The following is a 24,685-nucleotide window of genomic DNA, read 5'->3' on the forward strand; positions in this document are numbered from 1 at the left end:
ATATAGTGGTTTTTGTTCACAAAGTCTCTGTAGAGAAAATGCTATTCAAGCAACAGTCAAGTAGAGTAGAGGAACAGAAGCTGCCTTTTTTTGTTTTAAGTTTTACTTTTGTGGGTTTTTGGTAGCATGTGGGTGCAGTTAGAGAAGGAAAAGGTAAACATGAATTATTCTGTATTAATCAGCTGGCAGATGAAGATGATAAAATTTGTGTTCTATAAATATAATCCAAAACAAAAAATAACTTATCAAAATATAAGTTGAAGAGAAATGTCTTTCCTCAACTGACATAAATTCTTACATATTGACCTACTGACCTAAATGAGACTTGAACAGAGTAAAAGCCCAAATCATTAAATTCTGTTCACAAAATTTTAATAATGCAAAATTATTTTACTTAAAAGTATAAAGCCACTATTGGTGACCATACCACTAAATTTCAAGATAACCTTCTCAAGAAAAACAGTGTTAAAGGATGCATAATAAAACTCAACTGCCAAAACTCTTTGAAAGGATATCACTTACAAAGAGTAAATAAGAATCAGTTACATTGCACTCAGTACCACCACACTATAGCAGATTGCGCCAAGGTTCAAGCTGGGGTTTTTTTGGTGTTTCGGTTTGGTTTTTTTAAGTAGCATGATAACTCTGATGCACTCCAGTTCTAGCTGGACAACAAAATGAACACAGGCTGCTAGACCAAAAATAACTTAGTCCATGTTAAAAGAGGATAGCGCCTTTACTAAAGTGCTTTCTGATCAGTCAAATCCCTCTAATTCCTGCTATCCTCTCAAATAGTTACCAGTGCAGTACCCATTTTTAAAAGATGGATGCTGTATCAATAAAGGAAAAGGGACACTTGTCAAAAACTGCAATGAAATCTTTCAAAGCCATAAAGAACGATTAACTCCAAAAAGTTCTATAGTAATTTTGAATTTGTGACATATTCCTCAGACTCCAAGCTGAAACAGGATGAAGATGCCACTTTGCTACTGTTCAGATTTAGCCATGAGCTCTGAAACATTTATCATCACTACCAAAAGGAATTGTGTTCAAAGCCTACACTGTTCTAGGTAGCTCTTGATGTAATACTCTGGCTTTAGAGAAGGTTACCATAACACTTGATGGACCACTCATTAACATACAGAAAACTTAGGCCAGAAAGGGTCTTCAAATACGTTTCGGAAAACAAGATTGCCCCCACGAGACTAGATCGCTGAAGAAACTTCTTCTCACATATATGAAAGGCTTCAGAAAGTAAACAGTGCCTAATTACCATTTGTACAATTTTCTAGGACAGCGTCAATCAGAATATGCTGAAGAGATCTAGTACTTTATCTGAAAAAGATGATCTCCATTTAATTTGTTTTAAAGCCCGCCACCCCATAACAATGCCCAGTAGAAACAAGATGAAAACAGGATTACATGCTCTTATTTTCAAATGATCTGCAAGAGTAGTTGAGATAAAGGTGGCACAAATTTTCATCTGGTGTAGGGCTACAGACAGCTGAGGAACTTCTAATTCCCTTTGCAAGAGGTCCAAGCATGCTGCTATCGTAGCATGCTATAAGCTTATGAGCAAGAAAGATGCTGCTGCAACAGCAATTTCACACCAATGCAGAGACTATACAATTGCTGAGGGAAGGAGAAACTGTTTGCAGTCACAAAAAACAAACCCACTCAAGTACTAATTACACTACAGGGGCTAACAACAGATGATCCAGACAAATTTCTCAAGAGCGCCACAAATTTGTCTCAGAAAGTAGCTCGTTTAGGCTTTGTCTATAAAGCGAACACTGATTAATCCAGTATCAATCATGGATATGCTGGATATACAGCTCATCATACCCAGAAGTTACTTTAACATGATAGATAGCCCAGATATTGGGCAACCTGAGGATGCCCAATCTGACAGAAAAGTAACATGACACTATTCAACCAAAACCATCAAAAGCAAGATGAATATATATACACTCCATTTCATTTTTAGAGAATCTGCAAGTACTATTATAGTGCTATTGCTTCAACTCAAACACTTCCAGCAGCGTTAATATTATGAATCAAATATTTAGTAAACTAGAAGATATAACAACACACACTGATGAAAAAGTGTCAGAGAGAAAAGATTACACTGGCATAATTTCACTTTTTTTATATTCCATTATCAGAGAACACTGAAACTATACCCTAAAGATTAATGCAAATAAAGACTTGAAATCACCTCCACCAGCTGCCAAAATATCTTATCATTCAGACTGAAAACAATTATTTTACAACTTGTTTAACACTGAGAAAAAGTACTCAACCAAAGTTTTCAAGAATGCATTACTACATAAAATTGGAAAATTCTTTCCTTTCATGTCCTATAATCAGAAACTACATATATTGTTAAGAATGCACAATTACATTTGGGAACTGAATTATTTCAAAATTTCTATCTAGATAGTTGTGAACTCCAAACAGTAACACTTACTGCACTTCAGTATTCAGTGGCTATCTTCTCTTCCCCTCTGTTCCACAAAAAGAAAAGTTATTAAAGCAATTAGGTATATACCTCAAATAATCGTAGATCAGCCGGGACTCTGTCTCCAACTGACAGGCAGACTGTATCACCTGGGACTAAATCTCTTGCAAGTGTATGTTCCACCCTACCTTCTCGTACACTGTAGGTAAAAACCATGAAGAGTGTCAGAACATCTTTTCTGGCATTTTGTCAAATAAAAGCATTCACGCTGTTGATTATGCACTGCAGTGTTACTGGTTTCAGCAAAATACTGATTCTATTCTGCTGCTTGTTTCTTAGAAGTTACACATCAGTAATATCATTTGAAGTGATCAGAGGGGCAACAACATGGAGTAATTTTTTAGGCCCATACAAGTCTTTAAAATGAGCAAAAGCAAAGCACATTCTGTGTCAGCATAACAGTTTGGTATGAAAGCGGTAAGTTCAGTAAAACCTTTTTTCTTTTACTCATTGAATTTAATATGACTTAATTTAGAACTGAAAGGACAAACAATTCCATACCAATGGCATTCTGGAGGCACAAGTTTACTAAGCTCTTCAAGAGATTTTTCTGATCTGTACTCCTGCAGAGATATTAAAAAAAATATAGCAGATAATATTTTTAAAACAGGAAAAAGTTAAACAACAATAAGATGTATCTACATGTACTAAAATTTATCTTATTAGTAAAGTTGTTTTAAAGTAATATTCCAAAAAATCAGATAAAAGATGCCCTTCAACAGTTCTATATTAGATACTTTAAAAAGCAAATACGGTCCAAAAACTGAAAAATATACAGATTTAAGAGTTTTCCTACATGCATTTCTGAAAGAATAGCAGAGGTCCTTTGCGTTTTCCTTCAACATCTTCAGGGCTTTGTAATACTTGCAGTAATGCTTCTAAACTCAGGGATCAGACACATGATTAAGTTCTACAGTTTAACAAGTTAGTACCAAAAATACTGTGTTCATGCTCTTAACCCCAGGAGAACTAAGGTATCACAGCTCATCTAACTCAATAAACAGATTACAGAATCAAGGTAAACAAAGATATAGAGCACAAACACAAAGCAATTTTGGTTTAGGCACACACTGAGTAAAGCTGGGTATTTACAGAATGAAATTTTTTTTATGACTTAGAAAATTACTTAAAGATAACTATTATTTTTTGTAAAATTTCTGTACAAGATTGAAACCAGAGCTACATTTTCAAAATCTTTTTATATGAAGTTAAGTATTTAAAAGTACTTCAACACTATTTATTCCAAGTGCTTCTTTACAAGTACTCTTTTATGGCTGAGTATAACACCCACATAGATGCATAAATGTCAATGTAGTTAAAGCAGCACAAATCACGCATATTAGAAAAGGCAAAAGACTTGGATGAAAGCACAGAGCTCTTTACTCAACCATTCACAGCACAATGCATCAAGACAACTACTTCAGTCTTATAAATAGAAGAGTTTACATAAAAGCACTAATCTTATTTGGACAATGGCTATCTTACCTGAACGAAGGCAACTGTAACAACAATGAGTATTGCCTGCAAGAAAACAAAAGTAAGATAAAAGAATGCTAAATGGCCGTGAAAGTGATGATATTTGGGTTTGCTCAACCACAGTTGTTACTACATATTAACAATATGATTTGGAAACAAACTTTCTCACACAAAATCATTCTGTATCCCTTGGGTCTGTTATAAAAGCGATGCCGTTATCTATTTACATCTGCTCTAGTGATGTCCAAGAACTCAATAGCCTGATTTTACTAAAACTAAGATTAACAACTAGATAGTGATTTTGAAAGAAAACTTCCTCTGCTCTGTGTTTCTAAAAAGCAAGCAAGAGACAGCAGTGGAGAGAGATCCATGACACAAATAGAAAAACTGGCCTGAATGAAGTGTGAATGGTGTTCTCTGTGAACAGAAACAGACTTAAGGGCATTAACCAAGGGAAAAAAACATGAAATAATTCAACTTTCAGCCACAACAAGTAAATACATTTCATAATACAATAATTTACCTAAATTCAACTTATGAACACAACAGACCTATACTCAAAATGGCATGGTTTTTCTTAAAGAAGCCATATAATTTATCTTCCAAAGAAAACTATTATTTCTAGAGAATTAGAGGGTTTAGGAGCAAACCTCCAGTTACCTTGAGGTAATTACAAAAGTAAAACTCAAACACAGAGAGTGCAGAGGTCAGCCATCACAAAAAACAGCTAGAACTTGCCTCTGATCATACAGAAATCACGATTTTCAGTTATCACCTATCACCCCAAAAAGGTCATTTTCTTCTCTGTGTCATTTGCAATGACAAATGTTTAGCAGTCCTGTATTTGCTCACTAGTTTAGCACCCTATTCAACAGCAAACTTCTACAAAAATTCATTATTTCAGTTTCTATCTTCCTTCTGCTATTTCTAAAGACTTCAGGTTACATATCTTTTTCATGTTTTAAAAGATTACACCTTTCAAGTAAATTCACAGAAGGCTTATGCTGGTTTCAGTTTGAAATTAAAGCATAATTTAAGATTAAAATTACATAGAAGACACCAAAAATTGCTCCTCTAAACAAATACCTAAAGACAGGCGTTTCCACCAATGAAAGAGTAAAGATGCAAGATGCAGCCTGATAATTATTTGTTGATGTATTTTGATATGTTCTACTGCTATCAGTCAAGGGAAAAAAAAAAAATCCAGTCACAAACTTAGACTTAATTACAGCATCCAAATCAAATTCATTAATTAGAATCAAGCAATCCCATCCCACATTGGCATTCATGTGATGTTGAAAGTACATGTGGTCACACATTCTGAAGTACTCTTAAAGAAGATAAAATTTTAGTTCCTTACCACAGTGATACTGACAGCATCATCAAACTGATGCATTAAAACACTGATGACTGCAGATGCCAGGAGAAGCATAATAAGGGGATTTTTAAACTGAAATTAAACAGAACAGTAATTCAGCAATACTCTTGACAGAAAAACTATTTTATCTAGCCCTCAAAGCACACCTGATCTATTTTTGAAACGTATTATTCTATAATTAAAATATTTCTAACCTACCAGCGCAAACAAAATCTGACTCTGTACAGTTCAGATTTTACTTGAGGTTTTTTTTTTCCTAAAGATCAAAGACCTTGAATGGAGCATATTCAATACACAACAGGAGAAAACTGTTTCTTACAGTTCTTGATTCACTTTTTTTAAGACAAAAAGAATAACCTCCTGTATTTAGGTTAAATACACAAAAGAAGCCTGAAATATATTCAAAATGTCTTTGACGTAACAAGCTGATCCTGTTCCCAGCAACTGATGACTATCAAGGCAGCAATATATTTCCTAATTTCAAGTCATGATTTCTTGTTTTACAAGATGCAAGTTTTCCTTTAAGATCATATGCTTTCTTCAGATTTCTAAGGCTAAAATAATAAAGGATCTTGCTTCTACATGACAGATGGTTGCTAACATGGTCATTTTTTTGAGAAATGTTACGAAAAAAGAACATTCCTACAATTAAAGTGAACGTTCTAAAAAGCACATGATAGGCACATGCAAAGCAAATACGTATCTTAATAAATCCTACCTAAAATAGACTTGGTTAACATGCTTTAGAAGCATTCCGATGCATCTGACTCATTTGACACCACACATGGGAGAATAAAGCATTAATGCCAGAGGACAGCTAGTATGTGATGATGTTCCCACTGCTGCTATCAGCAGAGTGCTGAGTATCTTTTTAGTCACTCCCAAGTAAAACAGTTTCTCTAGAATTAACTATCTATTACTTCAGGGTTTACTCTAGCACTTAACTGCTCTGCTGCTCAGACGAGGTGCAGGAAACATTGACCAAAGTGTTCAACATTACAAACTCATTAGAAAAATCTTCTGTGTGAAAAGTTGCTGCAAATAGCTCGTGCAGCTGGGTGGTGGGAGAGGGTGGGAGGGAGTAGGGACACTTCCACACCATTTCAAGAAGCTGCACGGGCTTATATATGCATAATAAATCACACTGATAGGAAAAAAAATTCACACTTGATTTCTGCCAGTTCTGCTTAACACCAGAATCAAGGCTGGCCCCACCCCCACCCTCAGTTCAAAGGCAGTGGTTTTGCTTTTTAAAATTTCCTTTGTCTATCAAGTTATTCATACTTCATGTTCCATTTAAATGTTTACCAGTCATATGCATTTGTGTCTGACCTTCCTGCGATTCATGCTCAAGTCTTTGCCTACAGGGAACTTTATTCTGCTTCTCCAGCCCTCGGGCTAGTTATGAACATACATTCAAGACCAAATCATGTAAGAAAACACTGGCATGCGCCTAAATGCTTTTCCAACAGGTAAATTAGATATAAATTACAGAAGTTGCAATTTCCTATTCCACTAGAGTTTCCCCACTTTTATCAGAATATGTTCATGCACACAAAAGCTAAGTAATAAAGAGCAAAACTACTGACAAGCAGTAAAACCAAAAAGCAGAAAGGACAAAAATCTTAACCTGGGAAATATATTTTTTCCACAGTGGTTCATCTTCACTAATATCAAATTCATTCCATCCATGGAATGCCCGTCTATGACAAACTTCACAGTTTTTTAAGCCATTCTGAAGATTAGCCTGTTAAAATATGCAAAGAATAACACAGTCAGCAATTACACTGATAAGCTAGACTTCAAAATAAATTCCAACACCAAAAATCTATAGCCTTAGATTATAAAAATTTGGCCAACATCAGAAAGACAAGCTTGGTACTAATGTTTGTATGACAATAAAAGCTAACCACTATTTTAAAACTCAATTTGGCAGTACTTAAGAGTACTTCAACAAAAAATTCACAGAAGAACTACAGAAGCAGATGCTGTTTCACATCTCTAAATGATTGTTGATCTTCCCTGCAGAAAACTGTTCAGCAAGCCAAACTGTGGGCATAGTTCAGACTCTTGAGGATTACGTCAGGGGTTCAGTTACTCAGCCAAATGACACAGCAATAGCTTCAAAGTCTTGAGTTGTCAGTGACCAACATTCATCATGGTGTACTCCTCAAGCAGTCAAGCATACAGAAAATGAAAAAAGACCATCTATCACGAAAATTAACCCAGATTCAACGGTTCATAAATCTGTCAAGGGGTAGCTTTCCCAATCCTGTTCCTCCACTCGAAATGGAGGCTACTGAAAGAAATTAAGGACATTAAGGATTCCTTAGAGAAATGGAAGCAGTAGCTATGAAAAACAGAATTTTATAGGAAGATAACTCCAGCAGTTTTATTAACAAAAAGCAATCTTCAAAGCATACATAAATCTGACCATTTTGAAGTTGAATCTCATCCCCCTTCCAAAAACCTGATTTTTTTGAAAACGTTAGAGATTAGAGCATTTCAAGTAACAATTTAAAAATCAACATGCTTTTAGAAGGAGATAATAGTTAATATCAAACTGCATGACAATGCATAGACTTTCAATGACAAGATCTGTCCTTAAGAAACATCAAACTTATTGTTTGGTAACATCAGTGCATTCTTAAGAGATGCAAAAATCACTTACTTGCAGAATGCTTGCAACTTCATCAACTGGCAATTCACTTGCTTTTTTTGAAGACAGTACAGGAATCATTGTCTCATTGTCACCATCAGGGATTTTTTGAAGACGTGCAACCTAAGAAACAAAACCAAAGTCTGAAGGAAAGGGGAGCACTAACATTTCACTTCAAACAACATATACCAGAGCAATGCAGTATTAATGCCATTAAAAGGTAGTTTTTGATAACCATTTGCACTTTAAAAAGAAAAAAAAAATCTACAATTCAGCTTATTTTCATGCAGTACCATCTGCAATAATAAAAGAAAACACTGGACATACAACTGAAGATGAATTTCTATAACGATGTGTTAAGTGATGACAAAGATCCTAACAGTTAAATATATTCATAATCCTTTAGCTCACTACTGTCAACACCTGGTCAGAAAGTAATCCCTCCAGATAATTTCACTCCCTGCCCCTACTTTCTACTCATTAATGAAGGTGGTCTAAGCAGGCCTAGTTACATTTTCTTGTACACAAAGAAAGGAGAAACATTAAGAAAACCTCAAACAAGAGCACAGATGCAAACGAAGTCATAAAACTTGACTGCAGTACAAAAGCTTCAAGTCAATGCTATAAAAAGTAACATTTTCCTGTAATTTTAGGAAGTTAAAATTTTGTGATCTGCAGAACAGAGCAACAGCAACATTGATCGCACAGCTCAGCACTGCTTTGATATTTAATGAAGCTTCAGAGTTTCCGAATTCTTGCTTATTAAATGAGAAGCTAAAGTAATATTCTTTTTTCCTCCTCACTTATCTTACCGCACCCACAATTAATCTCTCGTCCATCTTGCTACACACACATCCCCTCTCCATTAACTGGAAGTCACCTGACATGCAAACATGCACACCACAGAAATGGTTTTCCCATTATACTTGCACAGAATTTGAGTAGGCAGTTTTACACTTTTATACAAGACTAAGTATTTTTTAATCTCCTCTATGGATGCTGAGACTTAAAATATAAGATAAAGTACTTCAAGATGACAATACATTAAAAGATTCCAGCATTTTTATGCCCTAAAAAAGTATGACAATCTTCATTTTCTATACTGCACACTGTTTGCCATGTACTCAAATACGATAGCCGAGATGAATTCAACTCAATATTTGTTCTTCTAGCTGCTTACCTAAACAGACTCCACAAAGACTTCATGCCAGAGGTCCAAGGGAACAATGAACAAAGGTGAGAGTGCTACAGTTGGAACTCACACGCTTTTGCTTTCAAGAGGAAACCCTTGGAAACTCTCCACATTTGCCATGCAGTTCCTAGTGAAACGGTAAACCAACAGGACTTGCTCCTTTCACTGTAATTATAAGAAGGGAGGTCTAGACACCAAGATGAGAAACAGGGTGATACAGGGCATGGGTTTGAGCTGTTGGGCAGGGGGGGTGGCAGACAAAAGAACTGCACCTTAACAATGTGTTTTACTGGCCTCCAAAGAGGGGAAACCCCTTGGACCCCACTCAGCTTTCTGTAGCCTGAAGCCAGCGGGACTGAGCAGCTGGGCTGCCGGAGTGCAGCTCAGCAAGGGCCAAGAATGGAAGCTCAGCTACGCTCTGCCACACCTCCACTCCATATTTTCCACATTTCATTCCACTGAAAGAGCTTTGTTTTGTTCTTTACTATCCTTCTAATGATGCATTTATGCAAAGACCAGAATTGGAAAGTCTGTGGCCCAATTTTTAGAGTATTACAAAATATGTGACTTAAGTATGCTTTAGCATCAGTTAGGTACTTATTGAAACCTTAAGTACATACACCAATGTAAGTCTTCTTTAAAAATCATGGTGAATACACATTATTACACACTATAAATATATACATTTACAAAAATAATCTAGCAAGTTATCATTTCCAAATACCTTTACATGTTTCAAATTAGACGAGAAATTGAGTCAAAAAATATTTCATCCATGGTTCAACAAAATAACAGATTTTTCTCTCTCTCAACATATGTATATTTAAAGTATTTTACAAGAACTATTACTTTCAAGATCAGAAGAAAAAACAAAATCACAAGTATAATTCTGTTCCTAACAAGGGGTCTTTTTACAAAACCCAATGCTAACAAGCCCTTACACCAACAAGGTTACACTATTCTGGACCAGAGGGACAAACGTTTGCTCCACGGTTTAAGACTTCTCACAGAACACAGCATCATAAGACTCCCTCTACAAAACAGAGCTATTATTAAAGCAACTTAAGCTGACCACAACAGCAGCAGAATGGCGGGTATTTCAGTTAGGAATAATACAGACACTGTGATCCTAAGCCTTACAAAATACTCTTTGGTATATACAAGTTCATTTCCCTAAAACTTCATCATGGGGAGTGATGCATCATCATGACCACTCAGTCTTCCATGCAGCCAGCCAGCCTTTGGTTAAGTGCACCACCACTTTTACCAGCATCCATGAAGCACTCGATGCTCACAAGATTCAGTCCCTAGGAAGAAACAGTTTCATTCAAATTCACATATTCTGCAATTAAGAACACACCCAGTTACAGCTGCTGTTAAGCCTACACATACAAACCAATATTAAGTTAAATCACTTTAATTCTCAGGAAATTGCCATTGGAGATGATGACTTTTCATACTCTAAATGGTTATACTTAATTTTCTTTGGATTTTAACCTTACTTCTGTTTCAGTTTTCTTGGACCGCACACTTTTCTAAACCAAACATTCACCCACAATTTTGCCACAGTCTCCCCTCTTTGATAAAACACCCTACCAAATTATTAGCTCATGTTCTTTTCTTTAAGGTTTCCCATCCTAAGTACTAGCTTTTGATTTTTATTGAAAATAGATACCACATTCATGGTATTAGCTACCAAACACCAGTTTAGGGCTGAAAACTGTTTAGCCTAAGTGCTGTTTCAAAACAAACTCACAAACATATGACTTTGACCAAGATGACTCCACATTCTCAACAAAAATGCTGAGCAACCAAGCTTTCCCAGTTAAGAGTAGGCAGAAATGAACTGACAGCCATTACAAATTTTAGTGTTGAGAAAAATCTTTTTCCCTGTACCAGCTGACATGGCTGCTAAACACAAATAATTCCAAAAATGGATACATAACTGATCGTTTCCCTGATATTATCAATTAGGACTTCAGAATAACAACCTTTTTAAGGATATTTTAAGAATTAAATATCCTTAACAGAAATGTTAAAGTACTCTCGGAGATCAGGCTTTTCCAAATAAATCTTCATTAGTGCAGAAGAATTGTGCTACAACAAAGCCTATTTTAACAACCTTTTTGTGACAGACTCAAAGAGGCATTGATTTTGAATGAGTGTTTCATTCATATTATCTCCTACTTTTACAAAGAATACTGTACTGTAGGCAGTGAAAAAATCTACAGAGAAAATCCGGTATAGGATTAGAAAAATAAAGGCTCAGAAGGTCTTTTTATAGCCAGTTCCTTTCTCTAGAGCAAAATTACATATCATAAGACAATTCTGGAGGGATCCTCATCTAATTTCTCAAACATCTCTACAATCTGTGCAGATAAACTACATTTGTAGTTCAGAAAAGAACAGTTTCAAATATCTAACATTTTGCCACCAATTAAATTCAATTGCTTAGCCAACGAGAAACTGATCACTGTTCCCTTCATCACTACCTTCCAAAATATAAAGTGGGTTACACCAATAGATTTAGGTCCAAAAACATAGTTGGAAAAAGTGCTTGCTATCTGCTGGAACACAATAACTATATTCAAGCAAATAATTTTGCCTTTACTATGCATTACTTCCACAAAGCAAGAGAAAGATTACTTACTCAATACTGTTGGGCAAGTGCTCTACAGTCCTTCGCACTGCTGCCCAGATCTGCACACTGGAGATGTGGGCTTCTGCAACACCTTTTAGTGTATCCAACAGAAGCTATCCCCAAAACCACAGTGTTCTATATTAAAGGAGTCAACCCACATACAGTAAGATGTCTTCCCATCCTATGCTGCAATTAATTTTCAAGCATCTATCAGCTGATACCTTAAAACACTTCAGTACTTCGTTGCAGGCCAAGTTTTTATATGGATAATTGGGCTAAGAAATGACACTGGCCTATGCTGCAATATCAGACAGGCAGCACATATGTAAACCACTGAAGCTTTTGGAGCTATGACTACAGCTTCCCATTCCCTGCTTGCAGCTAACTCTACCAAGGAACAAAGAAGCAGGATGCTAACTAACAAAAATAAATAGCTGCCTCAGGAAGGACTTTTCTTGGACCACTTCCAATGTACACAGCACCATTTCTAGACCAAGAAACATGCATTAATCATATGACCACAGAACTGTGACCAAAGTATGTTTATCAAAATTAATACAGATTAGTTTGGAAGGCTTACACTACCAGAAATTCAGAGTCTTCTGTAAAGAAAAATCTAGTTAACCAGTTAACAGTAATGTGTTACTGTTTCTTCTTCCTCATACACTACGAAATTCTGCCTACCCTCTTTCTACCATGACCAATACCAAGTACCAACAACCTACCTCTACCACTCTGTTTCTCAGCTTAGCAGGAACAGTCCATCATCAGCAGGGCTCGCTGACATTGAGATGCTTTTACAGTTATTTTTTAAGGGGAAATTTTAGCTCTGCTTCCTCAGAGAATGCAAATGGCAGGACCTACATTCACTGAGAGCAGTCTAAAGATTTAGAACATTCTCAGAGCAAAATCTATTTTTAGACAAACTTGTTACCAAAACATATTGGCTAATTAGCTAATATAAAGTCCTGTAAATATTACATGCAGTTACTCAACTGACCTACAAGTGCAAAATACAAAGATGATGTAAAAACAAAACTACCAAGAACAGCAAAAGTGAAGAAAAAAGAGGTTTAAAAAACAATGACATTTAAGTTGAGGTAAAGAGAAATGACGATTCTTTCTTTGAGAAGTTCCTTCAGAAACCTGAGAGACAAGAATGCATCTGGGGCTGGGCACTCTACTCTCAGGAAGAACTGTTTACACTACCACACAAGAAGTCTCCCTAGCAAACTGCAGGTTAATAGAGCCAGTTCTTGGGAAACACTGTGGCACAACTGGAAGTGTAAAAAGACGACTGGAAGCATTGACTCCACATGCTTTCCAATATTTGCCTCTTAACCACATCTATCACTTTCTTCTGAATCATCCCATCCACCTGAACAGCTGATTCGGTCAGTTTGAATCTACCCCATCAGTTCCTGTAAAAGTGAACCCCTTTCAAGCCAACTCAAGTACTACAAAGACCTTTTGACTTGTTTGTAGTGATCAACCTGTACGACTGTTATTGTATGAGCAGCTAGTGACCCACATCCAGGTATATGCCCCTGTATCGCAGATGCTGTGCAACTGCTACTGAATTGTGCTGTGTCTAATCAATAGTAAAATTAATGAATGTACACATAATCAATGTGTAATTAATCAATGTGCATTTAATCTTAAGTATATGTACAGTACATTGTCTTTTCCACTTGAAATATTACAAACACCTGCTCAGGAACTGCAGCTTTATTAATGAGATAAGGATATTAGAGCATGTTGTCCAAGGGACACTTCAAAGCCAACATTCCAGACCTGACTGCTATTGGTGATTGATGAACCTGTACTGTGAGCAAAACCCCCTAAGAGTACCAGTGAACTCAGAGCAGACGAGATCTACAGTGTGCCAAGCCCTGACCAGAGATCCATCCAAAGTCCTATCATCTCAGGGCTCCCAGCATCAGAAAGGACATACGATTTTATACCTTGCTATCACCTTTTTTGAGTTATTAATAGTGATCTGCCTTGCAAGCGTTTATGCCTTTCTTATTGGGGTCCCGAAAGAATCAGCACTTCCTCACCCACCATAAGAATTAGCTTCCATTTTTCACTTACCTTCCCTACGCTGAAAAAAAAATGATAGTGTTCAGCAACATAATAAAAAGGCGTTTCACTGAATACAAAACAGATTGAAACTTACAAGCTTCTCAATTCCTGAATTTTCTGTATGATCAAACTATATGCGATGTATACTAAAAAGTTTAGAAAGCTCAGATCCTACTAAGCATGTTCTGCTCCAGTTCTGTACTATTCAGAGCCAGGATGGTAGGTGCAGAGGGGTAATGACAGATAGATCAACTACTGTGGACATCAGTGCACACAGTAACATAATAAAATACCAAGTGCTTACCTCTTCCACACTGTCTGGCATCCTGGAAAGTACACAGGGCTAGAGATCAACCAGATGTCAGTGGGCATAGAGGCCTGAGTCTCTGTGTGTGTGCACGTGGACTTTGGAAACAGTTCCCGCTAGGCAAAGACTCTTGGCTGTGAAAGGTATCTTTAAGGAAAAGACTCTACCCAGAATGGAAGTAATCCTCTTTTCTGTCAGTTCCGTCAGATATGAAGCATCAGTGCAAAGTTTTCTCCTACTTATTAGGACACGGTGGCTAGAGGTTTTAGAGATCTAGATCTTTAGCCATCTTATTGTCCATCTTCAAACTCTCCATTTAAATAGGTCATTGCTCAGCATCATGACTGTGATTCCACAGTCACCTTCTAGCAATGACCTTAAAAATATCTATTTCACTAGATGTTTTGCAATCTTTGCCTCCCCCACTTGTCTAGAAGGCAAGATGCTCCTAGAACCTCAGTACAGGTCCCAGCCACAGAACAATGACCACACGATGACAAGACACAGCAAAAATCCAAGCACCAAAAAAAAAAAGCATTAGGCACGCTCAACAGTCATAGTAAGTCCTAGACCAACTGCACACACAGAAGCAAACCCTGGATGCATAGCAGGATTCCAGAAGTGGAGGCAGGGTGGAGAAGAGCACGCAAAGAGCCCTCAGACCATTCTGGAACAAGCAACACCCAACATGGTTGTGACTATGATGCAACTTCCTCCATGAAATTCTGCCAGATGTTAACAGGAATTAAATCTCCAGAGAAATTCACCAGTTATGCTAGCAAAAGAAGCAGGTGGAAGTAGCTGAGTGTGGTGGATACAGATTTAATAAAATAAATAAAAATCAGTGCAACCAAGTTCACAAACTATAAATGCAGACAAGCGACAAACTTAGCTTGATTAAGTAAATTCCATTATTTAATGTCTTATTCTTGGTTTTTGAACTAATTTTTTAATGATGTGCAGAAAACTGAAAGTTATATTCAGGAAGACTTCATCTATACGGACTGTACTGATGTAGTTGTTTGTACCTCATATGTGATTAAATCACAAAGACCAATTACTTCCTGTATTCTCAACTAGCAATTTCTCTAATGAGTCTCAAAACCCTGTAAATTTCGATCTGAAAAATACCCAAACACTGTGACTGACCAATAAACCCCTATAACAGAAGGCTCAGAGGAGATGGGCAAGGGCGCTCAGTAAATAATGTAGGGCATGACTAACCACAGCTGTTGCAAAGAGGATAACTTTACCTCAACACAATGGGGACTGGAGGGTGGGCTTTGCTTTGAATAAACAATTAACATCAGTTGAGTGGATCAACTGGTGGTATAAATGTTTCTCCCCAATTTCATCAAAAGAATGTGAATGTCTGAGTTAGCCAGACCAGCATGGGGGGATGTATATGTGGCTCCGCCCAACATATGCACTGAATAACCAACAATATTTCAAAGAGAGCAACAGGCTTGAGCTGGTTTCAACCCACATATTCCTCTCCGGCAACTGGGGATGCCAAGCGTCATGACAGTGAGCATATTATAGAGACTGGTAATGGGAATCACATTGGTATTGTGATTGAACTGTGTATTGCAATTTCTGTATTTTTCTAAGTGTAACTTACAAAATATACTTAAAACATCATACAAATGTATCATTCTGCTAAATCAGAAATCCCACATAACATCAAATATCTTCAAATATACACATTTGATATTAAACATTACACCCTCTATACATGGATTACCTAAAAGAACCTGGTCAGACAAATACCTTTATGGGAAATAACGCTGCTTTCTTAGAGCAACAAGTGCCAACACTCATTCAACACAAACATCCACGACCAATTTGCAAAGAGTATTTTACTTGCCACTGCAAAGAGCTGTCCCTTCCCATCCCCAAAAGGTTGAAGTCTGCAGATTAATGAACCACTTGTTTTCTACAAGGCACTGTTTGCTCAGGAGAAGAAATACTTTTCTGAAAGCTTTGAAGTTACTGTCTACTGTCTTCATTTGAATGGACTCCTTTGGAAAAGTGTGATGATTTTTCACTTCTGGGGAAACAGCTGCAGCAGCCCTGTATTCTAATATTCAAAGAAATTTGTTCCTATTCAACAGTATTTTAGTTTAAACATTTTACCAGGAGTCCCCACATCAAAGGAAGCGCACACAGAAAAGTTCTGTCTCTAAAGAAGCCATAAGGAAAGAGAAACACTAATTTGCATTAATGAGTTTGCCTTGCAGAGTAATTTCTACCCTGGGAGGTCCCATAGTTTCAGCCTCTTGCTATTGTGTGTTATTTTGTAAGACTTTACAGAAAATGGGCGATATTCAACCTGGCACAGACACCACCCATTAACCAAAGAAATATAAATACCCAAACTATGAGAATAACCTGCTAAGCTGCCCCATGAGCCTGAAAAAAACCTGCCTTGTATTTGAGTACTATTTCAGCAGTGCTTAGGACTTTCACTATGGCCAACCACCAGCCATAACGCAGAACTGTACTCCTTGGTACACAACATTTCTGCATTTCTGACCAACTAAGAAACAGAAATCTGAATACTGGCACCAACCGTCTTGAATCTCAAGGTTTGCCCAATCTTAAAAGCTGTAAAATATTTGAGAGACACACCTATCCCCAATCCCATCTACTTTCAGGCAATGTAATAAAAACTACGATGCTCCATTTAACATCCAACTTAGTAACTCTACAGTAGTCTATAAAGCTCAAGAACTATTTTCAAGTACTAAAAATACTTAAACATATCTTCTAAAAAAAACCACTTCTCTGAGAAACACTTCTCCACAATCTGAAATGCATCTTACTCTTTCAGGATGCTTCACCATGTCTTCTTTAATTTAAAAAAATAGAAAGGAAAGTAGGACATCTAGTTCAACTGAGGCTACCAGCACAACAGCAAAGCTAAGCAATTTTCTGTAATCGTAGTATATTCCATGTGGTTATCTTGCAAGCCTTGTGAATGACAACTGCCTGCTCTCTAGCTGGAGAAAATATTTCACAAAAATAATGATACCTTAACCTGACTGCAGTGCTGTAGATTGTAGGAGTAATGGCAACAAAAATTCCGACTAAACCCCCCCCACCACATCTGTCCAAACCACCTTATCTTCCTTTAGCCCATTTATGTAGCACACAGTTGAGACTTAAGAATGCCAAACATTCAAGCTTTGTATTCAATCGCTACAAAAGATTTACCATTTAGAGCATTTCTGTATACTCTGGAGGATGTACTATGATGAATTTAAAGCCTCGTTGCTGAAAGCCTTGAGGTGGCATCAGAGTTACCAAGAATGCACTGACAAACACACCAGACCAATCTGTATTTGATCGGCCAAAATATTCAGCTTTGATTCTTCCTGTTCAAAAAAACTCCTTGAACACTGGAAAAGTCTGCTTAAACATTTCATACATTTGTCATTACTTATTAATCAGAAGAAGAAAAAGATACAGAATCCTAAGCACACACTAAAATGATCAAATCAATGCTAATGCCTTGATGAAAGCGAAGTTTACCTATAATAGCACTGGGTCAGTTCAGAAACTCATCACCCAAGGAAGAGAGCACCGATGGCCGTATCTCACTTGACTCCAAATAGCATACACCTCTGCTTAAATCCTGATTCACATGAAGCCTTTTAGAAGTTGAAGGCCAAAAGACTTCGGGTTTAAATATCAGTCATTTATCTTGCCAGAGAGTTGCTAATTTCTAGAAGATAACATCTACACTTAGAAATAAGATCATATGGCTCCTCTCCAATAGTCTGCTTCTATCTCACAACACTTTGAAGTGCTGAGCTTCTCAAAATGAAGGACAGCACTTGAACAGCAAACACTAATAAAGAATTTTAGCACCCTGCGATATACTAGTAATGTATCCATGACATGCAGACTTTAGTTGCCATATAATTTTATTAAGCAAAAACACCAACATAAATATTTGCTCAGTATTTATTTGTTTAAAATAATGAAAGAAGCTCCAAGACCCAATCGTTGATTATATCCTTGACAGCTATGCAGTTACTTCATAATGTAACAAAATAAAATTCTAATTAAAAAAATCCTGAACTTACTGTTTACAACAGTTCTCAGGACCAAGCCAGTGTCAGTGCCAATTTAAATGCAAACATAACTCACTGCATAATTACTCTACTTATGGTAATAAGCTTTCTTATAATTAGTATCAAGAAAGAAGCAGCATTGTATTCACCAAGCTTTTTTTTGTAAATTATGTATGCAGAAAAAAGTGCTGCAGAAAATTTATGACAAAAATATTTTAAAAGCCTTTGTAAAAGATTCTGTAGGCTGTATCTGCTAACCCATTATCCATTTTATCCCTTCTAACTGTTTAGAGTAGAATGTTTAGAAAACAAAAAACTTGTTTGGAAAACAAGAAACAGATGCTTGTCCCAAATTTATACCTTGATTATTCTATTTTATTTTCCTTCTCTTCTCTGCATTGTAACTTTATCATTCCTTCTAGCTTCTACAAACCACACTGTAAATGCCAATTTTATCATCCGGTGTCAATTAGGTATCACCTGAACTCTTTCACCAATTCAAAAGCAGGTCTCAACTAAAACCTACTTACTAACTTATTCCACTCTTGCAAAATTCCACCGTGATCTATGGGTGAATTTATATTGAACTGAAGCTATGACTACATAAAAAAGTGAGTCAAGCTAATGCTTATGCTAAAAGGAGGTCTCACTGCTTTGTCCCTCATTGTTTTCGACATTAACTGGATGCTTCATGAGCCCATTCAACTTACTAATTCAACAGAAAGCTGTCCAACAGGGGGCAAGGGGAAAGAAGGGCCGGGCTAACCTTCCGCCAAGCTAGCAAGCCAGACAAACTCAACAACCATGACAGCCAACACAACACATACAGCAGGAACACAGCTGAGAGTAGGACCTTCTTTCAGCAGTAGTGAGACCCTTTCATTCAGTCCTATAGAAGAGCATCCCAAGATCACCACACACTTGTCGAACTCTTCACCAAAAAAGCAAGCAAAAATGTTTGTTTCTCTTTTGTTAAATTAGCTACCCTGAGAATTGTCTGCATTTTCCTTACACCACTGTTTTTCCTGACTCACGAAGAAGAGATTATGCCATAGACTCCCCACATAAAGCAGTTACAAAGCTAGCAAAATAATAAACATACATTCTGCCATATCTGAACTCAAGCAGATTCCATGTTAAACCATTCTAGATTATTATAGATTAACATTTCTGATTTATCTGCATGGGAAAAAAAAGGGAAAGGAAAGACAAACTATCTAAATGCTCCGTCAACCAGTCAAACAACAGATTAAAAGATGACACTGACTGTTCAATTAAAAAGGATATCTATGTTTCTAACGCAAGACAAGCGCTACATTAACTTAGCAGTTATTTACCAAAGCATTGTTAAAAGATAGGAAGGTATCTACTAGAACTGGCCTTTAGTAAAGACTCTCCACTTTTTAAAAAAAGAAAAAAAAAATCTCTCACCTTTATCCACCTTATCACATTATCCTCCAAGTTAAACAGAAGAGATGTGACTTTTTTGCCAACATAAGTTTAAAGTATCAGGTTCTAATTTTCTGCAAGCTGCAGATGGTAAGAAACAGTAATCAATGAATATTAAAATTCTTGTTTTACCTATTAGTTTATTAAGAAATCATCTACATGTCAAAAGGAACATGAACTGCTGTGATAATACCAAGTCCATTTCAGAATTTCTAACACTTACCATCACAAATTTCATTCTTATTATTTTGGATATTACTTTCATGAAACAACTGATGCCACTCTGGAACAATTTAAATTGTTTTCAAGTCACTGCTGCCACAGGCATCCCTTCCCCCTCTGTTTTCAGTTGCATGTATGCACTCTCCACCCCCTCATCAGTACTTAGAGCTGCCTAATCCATGATGACCTAGCCCAGGGTGCTAACTCACTGCCCCCAAAAACCAAAATCTATTCACTGATCTTCAATCTGTTAGTTTAGCAACTAAGCCCATTTTCACCATTTAAGAAAAACACCCATGAAACTCATTAGGATATTCAACCACACTTCAAGCACACGACAAACAAAAACGATTCATTTGTCATCTCAGGATTATGTGAAGAACTAAAGCATCTTTTTCAAAGAAGAAAAAATTACTGACTTATCCTCACCATTCAACCAATTATCAAAATTATCCTGAAATTACTACTGACAGACTATATGCTGAAATTAACAGTCATCTTCGAAGATTAGCTGAAATTAACCAGGACTCAAAACAATGAAGATTAAGGAGGATTTCAGAATCACCACATGATGTTCTTATTACTTACAGTAAGTCTGGTCTGAGTTTTTGTACCAACCTTCTACATGATTTTGGGAGAGTCTTTTTGGTGTACAGGTGGGAAAATGTTACTCTGACCTCTTGTGCTGGGCACTTAATGATCTGAATACAAATGCTGCAGAAGGCCTTGGTAACAAAACAGTACTCCTATTTAACAATTTGTATTTGTATTTGTAATCATAGTCTGACCTCAGAGTAGAGAAGCTCAAAGTTGATGTAACCTAAACTGTATTCTTTATTTTTTTACTGAAAGGTAGTCTTCTACAAGACAATCTTCAGCAGAACAAAACCTGTCATAATCTAAAAGATGGTGATAAAAGAAAAAAAAAAATTCAGACTAGTTATAGAAAATTACTTAAAACGTCCCAAAGGCATCAATGGAGAGATCCAAAAATTACAAAGCCTAGTTTGCACTCAGAGTTATGTTTTGTCTAAACAGCTGCATGTTCTCTTGACTGCTTACAGTTTAAGAAAAAGCTCTGCTTATGGAAAGAAGTCACAAAATTCTATCTTTCAAACAGAAATAGAAACATCATTCCTCTAAGTCATCGTTTTATTGAGCTAAGCAGAAGTCTTCTTATGATGGGAAATTCTCTCTTCCCCATTACTATGAGACACATGAATTTTTGTGGAAGTTTAATCATCCCAACACAAGAGACAGGAACCACGAAGTCTTGGGACAAAACATTAGCTAGCTTAGAGGAAACATACAATACTGCTTATGAAAACTGAATTAACACAGGAAAACATTAGTTTTCCAAACCATTTATCACTTCCCAATCTTGAATATTCATCCAAATACAGGGGGAAAAAGAATCTGCCATCTCTTGCTCAATATCCAAACTAAAGAGACCTTTCAAACACAAACTTGCAAACTAAAAAAAAGTTAAAAGATATTCTAACTGTAATCTTTGTTCTATAAGATTACAAAGATTCTTCAGCTGTTTCCTGGAGAAAATACATTAAGGATCCCCTCAAGAGTGCTGAAAAGTTCCAGTATGAAAGCTGCTAGTGTCTAGCTGTCTCAATGTCAAATGGATAGAAAAAGAAGAGCTCAGAAATACCAAGAACACCAAAACAGACAGTAGACAGTTGTAAATATATGTGCCTGTCTGGAGACTCACTTATGGGGGGAGGGGGGGAGGGTGTGGAAAGAGTGGAGAGAAAGTAATTCAAATGTTAAGAGAACCAACTCAGTTATCTTTTTATTCATACTGAAGTTTAGCTTTCCTCCTACCCCCAGAAGCCTACTCCATTTTGAAAGCCCTCAACAAACGACAGCATTTATTCCTGCCTTTGAAATACACATCTGATCACCTTTTATTTTTCCCCTAGATAAAGCTTTTTTTTATAAGTTACTTCTATCATACAAATATTACTAATTTTTAAACATAATTTATTTATTCCGTAAGAAACTTAAGAAATACCATCTTTGTGCTACCAGCATTCAGAAGAATTAGAATGGGCCATCCTATCATACACAACTTGATTATAAACTACACCTAAGATATACTATTTATTTGGTAATACAACTAAAAGGCATTAAAAGTCTTCCTGCCATTTTGGTTTTGGCACACAAATATCAGACAGCTACTTTTTTCCCTCTAAGTGTATTTCTATTCACTGGCATTATATTCACTTTGCTTCCCCCGCCCCCAATGCTGCCCATTCAAAAATCTTTTATTTGCAATGCAGTGACTGAAATGCAAAGGCACTGACACTACTTCTATCAGCTATCTAGCCTCCTCCCCCCCCCCAAAAAAAAAAAAAAAAAAAAATCAATCTTCTAGAGACGCTCCCCCACAATCCAAAATTCCTTCTACCTGACAAGTTCTGTGCTCTTTCTAACAAATATTCAGCTAGAAGACGTGATCAATAGAATTAAGAGAATTCTAACATTATTTTGAAGTTAGAAGAAAGTTCTGGCATGCCATATTATAATAACCTACATAGTTTTCAACAGAGGTTGGACTTCACAATTTCTACAACTTTCCAGCCATGGAAGACAACCGTATTTTGAAAACGGAACAATATCCAACTGTAGAAAATAATTTAGTTAGTCTACACCACAAACTCAATCCAGTTCTTCATTCAAGTCAAACTATTAAAAAAGCACCTTTCTTCAGAGAGGAGCTCCTTTTCCTCCCACCCCAATGTCTCACATAACAACCTATAGCAAAGGAAATCCAGTAGCCACCTAAAAAAAAAAAATCCATCTAATTTCTTCAAAGGATACTGATGACATAAGGGGGGTGGGGGAAACAACAGTTCTTGTCTTTTATATATATATATATATATATATAGTAATAAAAATAACATTTCAGAGATTTTCAAAACCCAGAGTCAAATAGAAAAAAAAAAATCGGTGAAGCTCAGTCACTATCACCAATGCAAAGGGGCTTTCAAGGTTCCCACAGCATAAACTGAAGCCCAACATGGAAAAACTGCAGTAAGTCCCTGGATTAAGTCATTTTCAAACTAGACAAGAAGAAGAAAGCATAATAGAGCAACTTCTTTCATTACACAGAGTTTGCAACTTTATACCAGATCTTTCAAGTGCTAGAACTCAAAACTTCAGTGCCACTTTTTAACTAAATACTGTCCAAGAGAACAAAATTAAGTCATTTTTAAGAACACAGAATATGCACAAAAATATTTCGACACAAAATGCAACAAAAGCTTCTCAATTTCACCCTGAAAGATAAAATTTAACAAAAGCATATAATCTAAGCAAATATCAAGCAACTAATGCTCAGAAGCCCCTATCTAAATAAAACAAGAGATTTCTACTCCAAACACATACAGCACTAACAGTCAATAGATGTTTTGAGTATCTGTCAAGAGAGAATAAAATCTGTCTGAATAGTTCAACAAGCAGCACTACAAATAAAGAAAAACGATGGTCCTACAATTCTTAAACCACAAAATGCAGGTCAAAATTCCTACCACGAGATTAACATACGAGAGCAACCCTGCAAACCCCTGGAACGGTAAAACATACACACGCACCAGTAGGAGTTGTCACCAAATTGCATGCAAAAATCCTCTTAGCTCCAATGAAGTCAGTGACTCTGATGAGACCTTTACCTTCATTTTCCATCGAAATTGTACTTGAGTCGATAGTTACAAAAGTCTTTAGCAACAGCAGCGCTGGAGCGGGAGCTGAAAGGTGAGGAGAGAGATGCCCCAAGATCCCAGGCAATCACACTGCTCCCTCTGCCCCCACCTGCAGCAACATCTGCAAGAGAAACCAGCGCTAAAAGAGGGGAAGAAAAAAAAAAAACCACCACACAAAAAACCCCAAACCCCAGCAACAACAGCCGAACCCTATAGGTCTCCACCGCCCTTCCGTTCACGGCAGCGCGGAGCAGGCACACGCACACAGGGAGCCCGCAGAGCTGTCAGAGGCCGCCAAGGATTAGGATTAGTTGCCCAGCAGCTACAGCAACACAGAGCAGCGCCGCCGCTTCCCCATCGCCACAAGCGCCGCGAACAGCCTCGTCCCGCCCGGGGAGGGGCTCCGCACGGAATGAACGCCCCGCACCTAAAAATAAACCCTCACCCCAAGCAACCCTCCCGCCGCCCCGCCCGCGCCCCGTCTCCTCAGCGCCAGGCGGAAGGGGAGCCGGCGGAGGGAAGGAAAGCGGCGGCTCCCTGAAGCTCGGCGGCCCCGGCGCTGCCCGCGGCGACCCCCGCCCCGCAGCCCCCGCCGCGGCTCCCTCAGCCGCCCCGGCCCCGCCCGCTCACCCTGTGGCGCAGGCCGCCGCGGGAAGCAGGGGGGTGGTGGTGCGGAGGGGGAGAGAGGAGCAAGCGGCGGCTCCCTCACCGCCGCCCCGTCCCGGCCGCCTCGCCGCGCCTCTCACCTCCGTGGCTCGGGGCAGCAGCGGCACGGCCGCATCCCCGCTCCGCTCACTTCCGCGGGCGGCGGGGGGGAGGGGAGAGGCAGCGGACGGGGCGGGGCGCGACAGCGGAAGGGCGTGAGGGTCCCCACCCCCCCGCGCGCGCACGGGCGCCTGCGCCCCAAGAGGGGGGCGCCCGCTCCCCGCTGACAGCGGAGGGGCTGCCGTTATATCCTCC

At 37.8% G+C, this 24,685-nt stretch overlaps 1 protein-coding gene across 7 annotated transcripts in view; it reads right to left on the bottom strand.

Annotated features, from left to right (window-relative positions):
* ATP2C1 (ATPase secretory pathway Ca2+ transporting 1) overlaps positions 1–24,685 on the bottom strand; it is a 71,038-nt gene that overhangs the window by 27,142 nt on the left and 19,211 nt on the right. For 2 of the 7 annotated variants that reach the window (XM_076331071.1, XM_076331073.1), the window contains exons 2-7: positions 8,047–8,157; positions 7,006–7,122; positions 5,358–5,447; positions 4,007–4,042; positions 3,023–3,084; positions 2,552–2,660 (exon numbers count right to left, since the gene is read on the bottom strand). In XM_076331071.1, coding sequence (XP_076187186.1) covers positions 2,552–2,660; positions 3,023–3,084; positions 4,007–4,042; positions 5,358–5,447; positions 7,006–7,122; positions 8,047–8,157 — 525 coding nt within the window. The other 5 variants (XM_076331075.1, XM_076331074.1, XM_076331076.1 and 2 more) reach the window with 5 other exon arrangements.

Source organism: Aptenodytes patagonicus, chromosome 2 (genome assembly GCF_965638725.1).
Source record: "Aptenodytes patagonicus chromosome 2, bAptPat1.pri.cur, whole genome shotgun sequence".
Taxonomy (NCBI): Eukaryota; Metazoa; Chordata; class Aves; order Sphenisciformes; family Spheniscidae; genus Aptenodytes; species Aptenodytes patagonicus.